Source organism: Herpailurus yagouaroundi, unplaced genomic scaffold (assembly GCF_014898765.1).
Source record: "Herpailurus yagouaroundi ecotype Mexico unplaced genomic scaffold, PumYag 186, whole genome shotgun sequence".
NCBI classification, from domain to species: domain Eukaryota; kingdom Metazoa; phylum Chordata; class Mammalia; order Carnivora; family Felidae; genus Herpailurus; species Herpailurus yagouaroundi.
In genome coordinates this window covers 12,144,585-12,157,694 of record NW_024412417.1, presented here as the reverse complement: position 1 = coordinate 12,157,694, position 13,110 = coordinate 12,144,585, and the positions used below count along the sequence as shown (strand labels likewise).

The following is a 13,110-nucleotide window of genomic DNA, read 5'->3' as shown; positions in this document are numbered from 1 at the left end:
CCCCAAAAACCTTAAAAAAAAATCATTGTTTACATCTCCTCAAGCATACTTCCTCCACCCTCCACCTCCCTGCCATCCTGCTGGGTTTCTTTTTTTTTTTTTTTAATTTTTTTTCAATGTTTATTTATTTTTGGGACAGAGAGAGACAGAGCATGAACGGGGGAGGGGCAGAGAGAGAGGGAGACACAGAATCGGAAACAGGCTCCAGGCTCCGAGCCATCAGCCCAGAGCCTGACGCGGGGCTCGAACTCACGGACCGCGAGATCGTGACCTGGCTGAAGTCGGACGCCTAACCGACTGCGCCACCCAGGCGCCCCCTGCTGGGTTTCTTAAGGACGAGCAACAAGATAAAATCTCTTTTGGGGGTTTTACACATTTGTGCTAATGTGGTTTTACTGATGGTGCTTATGTTTTGAAATCTCCTTAACGTTTGCTAAGAAGACAATATCATTGTGTCTCTTTTTTGTCCACGCTTACTCCTCTCAAAAGAAGGTATGTGTGTTTATGTCCTTATAAATGAAAAAGCCTTCTCCATTCTTTTCCCCACTCCTTTATCTGCCCCAGCGTGTAAGCTTGCTGCTTTCCCTGAATGGATCCGAGAAGAGAGTTATCAGTCTGAAGGGACGTGGCTCATCCTCTAGGAAAAGATGTCTTTGCCATCTGTTACTTACCAGCACACACTCACCCTTGCACACACAGGGGCGCTGTGTTTGGTGTGGGGTGTCTGCAAGGGCATGGGGAAGGGTGAGATAGGAAGCAGGCGAACGGGGATGCGCCTTGAGTGAATGTCGTAAAACATTCCCAGGCCCTTCCTTATTTTCAAAGCCATGCCGAGCACACCCACTCATATCATGCACCTAGTAAGACTGCCTCGTGAGGCAATTTACAGATCTCTGACAAGAAAAGTGCCCCTTGGAGCCTGGTGTTTGTACGACTGCCACCTTGAGAACCCGGAGCCATGGTTAAAGCATCAGCTCACACCCCCGGCTGTGGAGGTGAAATCCTCGAGTGTTGCAGAGGTGATCTAGTGAATTCAGAGCGTGCAAGCAAAGAAGTCACACTGCAGCCCAGGCTTAAGTGGGGGGCAGGGGTGGGTGAGGAAGGGGAGAATCTGTGGTAGCATGGACAGTCCTGCTAAGGAAAGGTGAGTGAATATAAAACATTGTGACATTACAGCCTCATGACCCGCTGGCAGAAATGAAACCGTGGGTGTTGAAATGAAAGCCGCTTGATGTAAAGGTCAGGAAAGAATAGGAAAGGAGAGCACCCTGTGCCTGGGATCCGAGGTTGCGCTGAGCAAATGGCATGTAAATTAGACTTGACCGTCACAGGGAGGCGCCAGACAGAAGGGGGCCGGGGCGGGGGGCGGGGGCAAAGGTGGCCAGTAGCTTGTACACTTTTCTATGGCAGCCAGTTGGCGGGAAACGTCCCTTCTCTGAGAATCCAGCCCGCAGGAAGGTAAATTGGGGTGAGGGCCCCAGGGGCAGGTATCACAGAAGGACAGATGTTCGTGGAGAATGGCTGCTGCCCTCCGGTGGATTATAACGACCAAACTATCTGGGAGATACATCCCTGTCCCAGGTGGGGCAATCAGCCTCAGCGGAGGCCAGGTTCATGTCCATAGTGTTGGAGCTGATTTTTATTTTCTTCACTCTAATTTTTTTGATTTGTAAATTTTCTAAAATCAATGTTATCATTTTTAGATTCAGAAAAGATTCCCTTTTTTTTAAAAGTTTTTATTTATTTATTTTCAAGAGCGAGCGTACATGGGGGAGGGGCAGAGAGAGAGAGAGGGAGACAGAATCCTAAGCAGGTTCTGAGCTGCCAGCACAGAGCCCAATGCGGGTCTTGAACCTGCAAAACCACGAGATCTTGATCTGAGCCGCTCAACTGACTGAGCCACCCAGGTGCCCCTGGAGAAGATTCCTTTTAATGTCTGCAGCCCATTAAAGCACTTTCTATTGATGTTTACAGGCAATTTCTTTTTTTTTTTTTTTTAACATTTATTTATTTTTGAGACAGAGAGAGACAGAGCATGAGCAGGGGAGGGTCAGAGAGAGAGGGAGACACAGAATCTGAGACAGGCTCCAGGCTCTGAGCTGTCAGCCCAGAGCCCGATGCGGGACTCGAACTCACGGACCGCGAGATCACGACCTGAGCCGAAGTCGGACGCCCAACCGACTGAGCCACTCAGGCGCCCCTACAGGCAATTTCAAATTCTGCATATCATGGTAAGCATGGCGGACACTCTCCCAATTCCCCCCCCACCCCAACCCCCCACCCTTTTCTTTGTTTATTTCTCAAGGTGGTGTCACACAAAATTGGACTGTGTCAGGAGCTCTTGGGCTACTTTGGCCTCTTTCTCATTCGGTTTCGCAAAGAGGGCAAGCTCTCTGGTAAGGAAAGAAGGAACGCAGGGCAGCCGGGAGATGGGGTTGGGCAGGCGTGGGCACGTGCTCAGCCCAGGGGATGCAGGAGATACCGCCGAGCAGGGGCGATGCGTGGTCCCTACTACTGTTCTCAGTAGTCCCTGGATCAAAAGTTGGGGGATGGGCGGTTGTGTCTGTGTTCAGGGTGAGCTGGGGATGAGCCACTCCAGAAAGCTTGCATGGACCAGAGCAAGATGTCAGGCCCTTACCAGTAACTGCACTTGCTCTTGTGCCTGCCCTGGTCCCAGTCCTAATGTCTGTCTCTCCTTTACCCTTATGGCCTGGCTGCTGGCCACCAGCCATGCCCCGGCCTCCCTCTGGAGTGCTGGACTTCGGATGTCAGGACATCCCATCACGCTATCGCTTCTCCCCATTAAGGAATGTTTGCTATAAAATGTGGATGCCATAAATAAGTTCTCAGATTCTTAAGAAACGTAAGGAGTTAGTGAAAGACGACAGTGTGGTCCACATGGCTTTTGCTTTCCTCTACAGTGCATTTCTAGGTATTACAAGCTATTTAGTTGTGAAATGGTATCAATTATCTGAATGCCACTTACACATGTTCTCAAGAAGCTGCAGGGAAGTGGTTTTGAGTGGGAAGTTAAGGGGTTTGTGTGTTGGCTTGACCACTAAGATCTGTGGTGTGCTGGCGAAGGCACTAGACCTCTCTGGACCTCGGTTTCTTCATCTGTATTGCAGTGGAAAGTACCCCCTACGAACGGTGCTGCTGTTTTATGAGGGTGAAATGCTATTTATCATTTGGATGAATTTCGGAAAGTTAAAAATTACATACAAATGCGAGAGAATGTGATCAGGGTGATTTTATTCTTTCCAATGGCAACGCTTTGTTTTCTCATTTCGAAGCCTCTGTATGTAAACTGTTTGTGCCGTTTCAACCAGGAAGACTCCCTTTCCCCTTTCTCTAGTCATGAAAAAACTGGCGGACTTTGAACTCCCTTATGTGAGTCTCAGAAGTGCTGGAATGGAAAACTGCAAGGTTGGACTCCGGAAGTGGTAAGCGTTTGCGGTGATGGCAGGTATTTGAGGATGTTTTCGGTTCCCGTTGAGATTTTGTCGGTCTCACCGGATCAGCTCACCACCTAACAGCTAGAGAGGGACCAGGAGCTTGCGGAAGGTTGAGAGGAAAGCAATAAAGAAGGGAGAGTGGGGAATGAACCAGAATATTTGTCCTAAGGAATGGGATGTTGAAGATAAGTCCCACTGGTCTCCAGTAAGTACTTGAGGGACATTGTCACGAGGATGGGGGCCCTGAAGGTAAGTCTTGAAAAGCAAGTGCTGTTGGGGTGGGAATCAAAGCAGGGATTATGAGAAATGGCAGGTCATGGGCTTGCTTTGGAATGGATTATCAACTGTACTAATTGAAGGAATTTATTGATGATTGCAATTCATCTGTTGCACTGTGGTGTTCCCTAAAGGCAGAGGGTGGACTCAGACAACTTGCAGTGAATTTGAACTCTTAAGTATTTGGCTTACATTCTTTTTTTTTTTTTTTTTTAAATTTTTTTTTTCAACGTTTATTTATTTTGGGGGGACAGAGAGAGACAGAGCATGAACGGGGGAGGGGCAGAGAGAGAGGGAGACACAGAATCGGAAACAGGCTCCAGGCTCTGAGCCATCAGCCCAGAGCCTGACGCGGGGCTCGAACTCACGGACCGCGAGATCGTGACCTGGCTGAAGTCGGACGCTTAACCGACTGCGCCACCCAGGCGCCCCTGGCTTACATTCTTAAAGGATTCCAATAACAAATGCGTATAAACCAGGGCCAGCCATGTTCGTAGACTGACTGAACACCTTGCAGAAAATACTATCCTTTCCCCCAGAAACAAGAAGCCCTATGGAAAGCGAACGAACAGAAAATAACAAGAAGCAGGACGCTTCTCCCACCCCACCCCGCCCCACATATATCCTACAATCTGTAGTCTCCAGTGTTTATTACCATGGCTGTATTGGATTGCTTCTTTGGTTTACTCTCTCCCAGCCCAGCTATTCTGTAATCGGAGCACAGAGAGTATTAAAGAAAGGCATTTTGTAATCTAGGAATAGTAGTTATCTTGACCTCATGATGCCTTGTTTACAGCGCCAGTCTGTGGTTTTGAATTTTGGAAGGACATTCCTGGCAGGGCTAGAAGTTCATCTACTGCTATTCAAAAGTATTCTGAGAAACTGTCAAAATCTGTGGGATGGAACCCTAAAAAGGCGAAAAGGAAAAACCCTTAGCAGTTCCATCTAGGTGTTTCTAGAGTAGCTGTTCTTCTAGAAGCTGATTAGTGTAACAAGTGGCTGAGCATGGTCGTTCCTAGGGTCAGAGTATGTGAGTCTAAATCCCAACCAACTCACTGGGTAGCTGAATAACCTTAGCCAAGTTACTCAAGCTCACTAAGCCTCAGTAAAATGGGAATAATAACAGGAGTCTAGCTCATATGATTAGTGTGAGGGTTAAATAAAGTAATCCCACACTCTCAACAAATTTTGGTCTTGTTTCTTACTGTTATATTGAAGATAATAATAATTATAATAACAATAACAGCAGGAATCCCTGAGGCTTAGACTGCTTTGCTCATGGACTCTCCAGAGAACTTGAGATCAAAGGAGACCTGAGGACTCTGTCCCTTACCTTGAAGCCTTAATTGGTAATTGGGTTTTGCCCAGGTCTTCATTAAATAGGTATATTCTATGGGCACCTGGGTGGCTCAGTCGGTTAAACTTCTGACTCTTGGTTTCAGCTCAGGTCATGATCTGGTGGTTCTTGAGATCGAACCCGATGTTGGGCTCTGCACGGTCAGTACAGAGCCTGCTTGGGATTCTCTGCCTCCCTCTCTCTCTGCCCCTCCTGTGCTCACGCTTTCTCTTGCTCTCTCAAAATAAATAAATACAACTTAAAAAAAAAATAGGTATATAGTAGATCATCAGTGTAAGATAAAATGTCACTCACACACCAGCATCTCGGATCCAGGCAGATGGCCTTTGCTAATGGGAACTGGGAAGGAAGGAGGCCCCCACTCCAGCTGTTAGAGCTGAGGGTCAGGTCACTCGAGGGGAAGAGCCTGGAGTAGGATCCTGAAGGGACCTGGTCATCTGTCCGGAAAAGTCTGAGTGGGAGCAGGGAGGCCAGCTTGGCCGCCGGGAGCTGTGGGATTCCCAGCAGGTAAGGCATTCCAGCAAACATTAGCCAGAGTTTTAGGGATTTTTCTGTCTGTGAATTCTCTGGTGCACCTCTTCAATTATGGTACAGTTCCTTCCAGACCAGAGGGAGGCTGCCCTGGCCTCTCAGAGCCCCAAGTGTGGGCTGGGTCCGGGGGCTCTCTAGCTCGGATGCAACAGTTGCTATTGTCAGTCACCGAGAACAGGGTGCGTACGCCGCGTGGGCAAATGAGCTAAATCGGACATAACTGCGCATGCTTCTCCCCGCCCCCCAGGAGGAAGGTGACCTTCAAGTACCATTTTCATCCTTTCCTAGTCCATGCCAATCCCATTGGTCTCTTAGCCACACTCTCGTAAGTGCAGTGATTCGGCTTCCCTCTGCCCTCAGATTGGTTTAGACCAGCTGTGGTGCACCCTTTCCGGACCGTTTCTATCAATTCTTAGCAGCTCCTGTGCTCATACAGGAAGTATGATTTCAGTTTAGCCTGGCGGTTCTGGGCCCATTAGACAGACACGGAGCCCTGCTGTTTGCAAGTCACCTTGCAGAGTGGCAACTCCAAATAGGACACAGCCCCTATGTACCTGGCGCTAAGATCAACTTGATGAGAGCAGTGGTCAGGATGACTTTGGAGTGCTAAGGAAGCATAGAGGATGAAGTGGAAACCGTGGGGAGTGGGGACTGGAGGGGGGACACGAGGAGCCCAGGAGAGGCAGATGAGGCAGGGACGGAAGCTGGTAAGGGCACTGGTCTTCCCGGCAGAGGAGAGGAGAGAAAACACGGTTGGATGTCGAGTGCGACAGAGGAAGGTGGGTGAGAGACGGAGCTGGAAATGAAAGCTAGGTGTCCCCTGACGGGCCGGGCCGTGGAAGGGAGCAAGATGAATGATCTAACTCGTGGGACCACGACAGTCCACAGGCTACTCAAGAAAGAGCCCTCAGGTTAGAACGCAGAGCCTGGGATTGAGGGGAGGGGGCTGACGCAGAGGGCCTGCCAAAGGGAGCAGTTCGGGCGACAGGTGCGAGCAGCCTGGGTACAGGGTGGTGATGCAGGTGTGGGTTTGGGGCAACGGCGACACCAGGTACTATGGGGTAGGGAAAGGGCATGCGCACTTGGGGCCCGACAGTGGGGCGAGTGTGAACAGGGCCGTGGGCCATTCTCCCACAGCTTTATTGTTTGGCACCTTACTCTCAGAGCCCGCCAGACAAGAGCTTACAGTGTAAAGAAAGTAGGAGACAGAAAAAGCTAGGTGAGTAGAGGGCTGTTAGAAAGGGGGGCTCGTTTAAATATTTTTTTAATGTTTATTATTTTTTTTCAAACTTTTTTTTAACGTTTATTTATCTTTGCGACAGAGAGAGACAGAGCATGAACGGGGGAGGGGCAGAGAGAGAGGGAGACACAGAATCGGAAACAGGCTCCAGGCTCTGAGCCGTCAGCACAGAGCCCGACGCGGGGCTCAAACTCACAGACCGCGAGATCGTGACCTGAGCCGAAGTCGGACGCTTAACCGACTGCGCCACCCAGGCGCCCCAATGTTTATTTATTTTTGAGAGAGGAGGGGGGAGGGGCAGAGAGAGAGGGGGACAGAGGATCCCAAAGCAGGCTCAGTGCTGACAGCAGAGAGTCCAACGCGGGGCTCAAACTCATGAACCGTGAGATCATGACCTGAGCTGAAGTCAGATGCTCACCCAACCGAGCCACCCAGGTGCCCCAGTGGGGGCTCGTTTAAAGCATAGGGGGCCACCACCTCAGAGAGCATGTGCTCCCAGGTGTGCCCATCGGCCGTGTCATATGAATGAACTTAATGCTCCTGAATTATGCAGGTACATGGACCCATCCCTCGACTCCATGCTGATGGACTGCACAGCAGCCGTAGATTTGATCCATATGCAGGTAAGGGTGACCAAGGACTCTCAAAACACCATGTGTTATTGACCATTTGGGACGGAAACCATTAAAAAAAAAATTGTGATAGTTAAGAATTCTACCTCCATAACTAGAATAGGCAAATTCACAGAGACAGAAAAGTACAATAGAAGTTATTAGGGGCTAGGTGGCAGGGAGTTACTGTTTAATGGGTACAGAATTTTTGCTAGGGATGTCAGGGATGCTAAAAAAGTAGGTATAAGAGTGTTCATGGTTACACAACTTTATGAATGTTTTTAGTGCCACTGAATTGTACACTTAAAAATGGTTAAAATGAGGGGCGCCTGGGTGGCTCAGTTAAGCGTCTGACTTTGGCTCAGGTCATGATCCCACGGTTCGTGGGTTCGAGCCCCATGTCGGTCTCTGTGCTGACAGCTCGGACCCTGGAGCCTGCTTTGGATTCTGTGTCTCCCTCTCGCTCTCTGCCCCGCCCCCCCCCCCTCTCAAAAAATAAATAAGCATTTAAAAATTTTTTTAAATAAAAAAGTGGTGAAAACGACAAATGCTATATACAGTTTACTACAGTAAAAAAATTTTTTTTAAGAAATAGAATTTAGAAAGAAAAAAAATTCTACCTCCATTTTAACCACCTCTCTGAGTTTTCTAGGTTGTCCCTGCTAATCTAGAAAGGTTTGAGTCTAGAAAGGGCTAGACTAGTCTAGACTAGTCTAGAAAGGTTGTCCCTGCTAATCTAAAGCCACATGTGTTCCCATCTCATTTTAGCATAATCTTCTTTTTACCTGAGCCAACGAGTAGCATACTTGCCTCCAGGGCCTGCTTCATGGGCACATAGCCTGCTCAGAAGAACCCCACAATTGTTTAATATTTGGCTGTTGCCATCTTGATCCTTAATTTTGGAACAAGAGACCTCACATTTTCATTTTGCATTAGGCCCTGCAGATTACGTTGGTGGTCCTGCCTACCCCTACCCCCTAACCCCCAGAAAGTACATTGAGAGTTTGGCCTCCTTTTTTTATTTTTTTTTTTTAAGGTTTATTTATTTTTGAGAGAGAAACAGAGTATGAGCCGGGGAGGGGCAGACAGAGGGAGACACAGAATCCGAAGCAGGCTCCAGGCTCTGAGCTGTCAGCACAGAGTCCGACGTGGGGCTCGAACCCACGAACCTCAAGATCATGGCCTGAGCCAAAGTCGGACACTTAACTGACTGAGCCACCCAGGCACCCCTGGCCTCCTTTCCCTTCCCTGATTCAGTGGTGAAGGTTCTCCTACGTGGTGGGGCGGTCACAGATGCTGCCTCTGTGATACCTCTCCATTTACCCCCCACCTCAGTTCTCCTGCCTCACCAGCCCCCTGCCCCTACATACACTATGATTCTTCATGGAATGGGAGTTATCACTTACACAGGCAAAGACAGAGTGGCAGTTTTCCCCTTTATATTCATAAAGCCAGAAATGACCACACTTCCAAATTTTCTTATAAAGCAACCACCAGGGGCTCTATGTGCCCAGGGAGAGGAAACTGCTCAGTTTTTCACTAAGCTCTATACAAAAGGACTGCCTGGCACAGGCCAAGAAGAACAGCTAAAGGCCAGAGGAATCACCAAATGCCTCAGAAGAAATAAAAGCAATGACCAGCCGGGGAAGGTCGGCATGGCCGGTTCACCCACCGTGCACCACTATCACAAGGCCCTGTGTCATAACTTAACTGGCAGTGTTTTTCCTTAGTGTCTCACAAAATCATGATATCAGAATCAAGGAGGTCTTCAATTGGACAAGCTAGAGCATCACTTGTGTCTATATCTCCCCCACTAGACCACCAGCCCCATGCAGGGACCTTGGCTTTTTCAGCACAGGGCAAAGCACCTGGGTGGGTGACCGAGCAGTCACAGGGAGCCCAGCAGCCAGCATGTCAGATAAGGAGTCACAGCCTATCTGCCCATTTCTCCTTATGTGACTTTTTAACAGGCCAAGGCAATCCAATAAATCATCTTCTCAAAGCTCTCCGAAATTCTAAGGAGCCAAACCAAAACATCACATATTGGATGTGCAATGGTCACCATTGTAGTTTCATGGCTAGTTTTGAGTTCATTTCTCGTCATACTTGGACCCATGTATAATCATGCTGAGTGTAATTAAAATCATGTTGTGTGAATGGGACCATACTTTACCATTTTACACGTTTACCGAGGCTCATCGCCGTCGCACCCTTGCTATTATAGTGCATTATTGGTTGCATCTGGTCTGTTTGATATCCCGTCCTTGGTGGAGGATGCATCACCTAATTCTGATATTGTTCTGGTGGGAAATAGTCTTTCTGGCCTGGTGATGAGAAGTAGGAACCTCCAGCATCACCGTAGGCATCGTATCTGTCTTCAACGAGGAGTTGTAAACCAGAGAGAAATGGACGGTGTTTCCTCTGCTGATAGCTGGGAAAAAAGATGGCTTCATGAAAAGCACAGGAATAGCAGTTTTGAAAATGCATTCTGTCCCTTGCTCTGTCACCGGCTGTCTCTCTCTGTGTCTCTCTGTTCACCCTTCCGAACTTTGAACTACAATGTCCCCCTGTTAAGTGATGGAAGGAACGGTTTCTAAGTTTTCTCTCAGCTTTACTAGACTGTTCTTCAAACCACAGTTCTTCGCTTGCAAAGGCTTCAAAAAATTATAGTTGATGTTATGATTATCTGTGCCATTATCATCACCGTTGTTATTACTGAATCCAAGTGGGGGTACCGAGAAGTCAGCTCCGGGGAGTCAGGACCGTAACTGCTGCCTCTTTGGGGGAAACTTTTCTCAGCTCCCCTCAAAAGAAAATGCCTTCCTCCCTCTCTGCTCCTGAGTACTTGTTTGTACCCTCCATTAAGGGTGCTACTCACCCAGCCATGTAAATATCATTTACATAAGTATTTGCCTAACTAGACTCTGAATGGCCCAGGGCAGAGACCGTCCTGGGAGCTTAGGATATGTGAATATGTGAGAAGCAATCATCCTTTAAAAAAATTAATGCAGAAAGTTCTTATGAGTTCTTCTGATAAACAACAGCGCCATCATAATTATTAAGGGAAACGCTTTTGATTGTTCTAAAGCAGCTGTGCCCCACGGGTGGATGTCCCAGGAGCCAATTGGACTCCCACACTGTTTCCCTTCTTTTATTTTAAATTTGAGTAGTATGAACAAAATGGAAGGTGGTATATAAAAGCATAAATGTCTGGGTTTTCTAAAAAATACCGAGGCTTGGTCAGTTCCGGGCCTGCATGTCAACACCACTGGCCTGTGTGGTAACTCTGTGCAAATTAGAACAAGGTGTCCCTTGCTGTAGGCAGGCTAACCCCGTAATGGGGCTCATGGCTTGGTGAAGGGAACATGGGCTGACCGTTAGCTTCCCCAGACCGTCACAGCCTGGTGCCCTTGCACATGGCCCGGCCTACTCACACAGCCCCGGCCTAGCTGTGCCATGCCTCAGCCAGCTAGAGCCCGGAACATGCCTTGCTCCCCACTTCTCACTGCTATACCCTCTGCAGGGGGTGCTGGGGCATGTGTGATTGAAGCTCATGAAACCCATGGCTTAGGTGATTTCACTCAATTTTTAAAAATAGGTTCTACATAACTTTCCAGCAGCCAGTCTTTGGGGAGCCATAGAACTGAGTAGAGCCATTCGTCTGAATTGGACTCTCTCATGGTTAGAGTGAGGTACTGTATGTGATGTATTCGATGACTCGCGAGCCCATAATCAGGGTCAAATCTTTTCTAAGGTAGTGAAACAAAAGCAGTTCTGTTCCTGCCAATGCAGGACATTTAAATCTCTGTATCTGAGCGTCCCAGGTCCCCTAATGGCAAATGACATATCTTCAGCTAGTACTTACTGTCGTGATTGCTGTTTACCTTCTTTATTTAGCTATACTTTCTCTTTGATATCACTGCCGAGTGATAACACTGCCGAGTCCTTACAGGGCTCTAACATCAAGCAGAATTCAGGAAAGGAAAGGTTCTAGATGTCTAGGCCCAGTTTTGAGAATAGTTGGTGACGAGGGGTAAGTCTTGGTGTGTGTAGCCACCTACATACTCAGAATTCAGTAGCTTGGGCATAGAGAGGAGGGTACAGTCGCCAAATCAGGGTTTTAACCCAACTCGTGCCACTTATTGCTGGGTTGTCTCGAAAGCCATAACCTCTCTAGACCTCAATTTACCCATCTATAGGATGGGGGGAATGTTCCTATCCCACAGACAATTTGCAAAGCTGAGAGAACCTATCTAAAACAGGTTCCCAACAAATATTTGTTATTTTTCTTCTCTTCTGTGAACCCATTTCCTTTTCCCCAACCTAAACAGCAAAATCAAAACTTTACTCATCTTTTCATTCTCCTGATGGAGATCAGGCATAACCAGTGGAGCACAGAGACTTACATTCAGACCAAGGTATAAATGAGTGCCTGACTATTGGCAAAGAATTATTAAATGTTTGCTGTATGTAAGACCTTGGACAAGATACACTGAGGGGAAGGACTCAAGGTTTTCTCTTGAGGGCTTAACAGGCTAACTGAAGACCAATGGAAAACTTTCTGAAAGCCTGATAAATAAAAGCAATACAGGCTAATGGTACCAATTTAAATCCCATCGGCTCTACATGGAATTTCCGGTTTCCCCAAATCTTTGCCAGCCCTGAATATTATATATATATTTTTAGTCTTTGCCAAGTTGAGAGGCAAAAAAATAAATAAATAAAATAAAATAAATTACCGATTACTAGTGAGGTTGAATATAGATTTGGAATTTGGAATTCCTTTTTGTCAATTGCCGATTCATATTCTTTGTCCATTTTCTTGTTGGGGATATTTACATTTTTCCTATTGCTTTATATAAATATCAACTCTTTTCCACATATGATGTGGTCATATTCTCTGGTTTGCCATTTGCTTCTTAGTTTTGTTCTTGATGGTTTCTATGCATAGAAGTTTTATATTTTCATGTAATTATATTTTCCTTTGTTATGACACTGATTCTGTATCTTAAAAATATAATCCTTACCTCAGCATCAGATTTCTTTTCCTGAATCTTTTTTTTTTTTAAACATTTAAATCTTTATCTGGATTTGTTTGATTGGGTGGTGTGGGGAAAGAGGCTAACTTCATTTTCTCTCCCCAGTGTGGCCAGCTGTCCCCAAACCATTGAACAATCTCTTCCTCCACCCACTAATTTAACAGTCAGCTCTATAACATGCTAAATCCTTATATATGTCCACTTGGCTCTGTTTTTATAGCCTTTCATACATGAGTGTGTTTTTGTCAGATTAGCTCACTTCTGCTAAGGTTGCTAATCTTACAACTTCTGTCGCTTTAAGGCACTACAGGACATTGAACAAGAATGGGCCAAACCCACACAGGCGCAGAGGCAGAAATTAGAGGCTCTCCAGAAAGAAGACAACCAAACAAAGGTGATCAAATATTGCACCAAGAGAAATCCCTTGGAGGGGAGTTAAAGAAACATATTGGAATTGAGCTGTTTCTTAATTTGTAAACCCATCAACCTCTGAACATGGGGGTCTTTTAAAAAAACGAGAACACCATCATTCATTTTTCTGATTCTATTCTTTAAAGATTCTGAAAAGCACAGACGATATATTGTGGTGAACCCTCTGCCA

General features: G+C 46.9%; 1 protein-coding gene and 1 long non-coding RNA gene across 5 annotated transcripts in view; one reads left to right on the top strand and one right to left on the bottom strand.

The window, feature by feature from the left end:
* Positions 1-13,110, top strand: part of SNX31 (sorting nexin 31) — a 72,432-nt gene that overhangs the window by 35,923 nt on the left and 23,399 nt on the right. For 3 of the 4 annotated variants that reach the window (XM_040494123.1, XM_040494122.1, XM_040494125.1), the window contains 4 exons: positions 2,306-2,396; positions 3,356-3,443; positions 7,413-7,482; positions 12,811-12,903. In XM_040494123.1, the coding sequence (XP_040350057.1) occupies positions 2,306-2,396; positions 3,356-3,443; positions 7,413-7,482; positions 12,811-12,903 (342 nt within the window). The remainder of the gene's footprint in view (positions 1-2,305; positions 2,397-3,355; positions 3,444-7,412; positions 7,483-12,810; positions 12,904-13,110) is intronic. The other variant, XM_040494124.1, reaches the window with a different exon arrangement.
* The window catches only part of LOC121042779 (uncharacterized), a 39,027-nt gene continuing 34,589 nt past the window's right edge, over positions 8,673-13,110 (bottom strand). The window contains exon 3 of the long non-coding RNA XR_005796435.1: positions 8,673-9,901. This is a non-coding gene — a long non-coding RNA (uncharacterized LOC121042779). The remainder of the gene's footprint in view (positions 9,902-13,110) is intronic.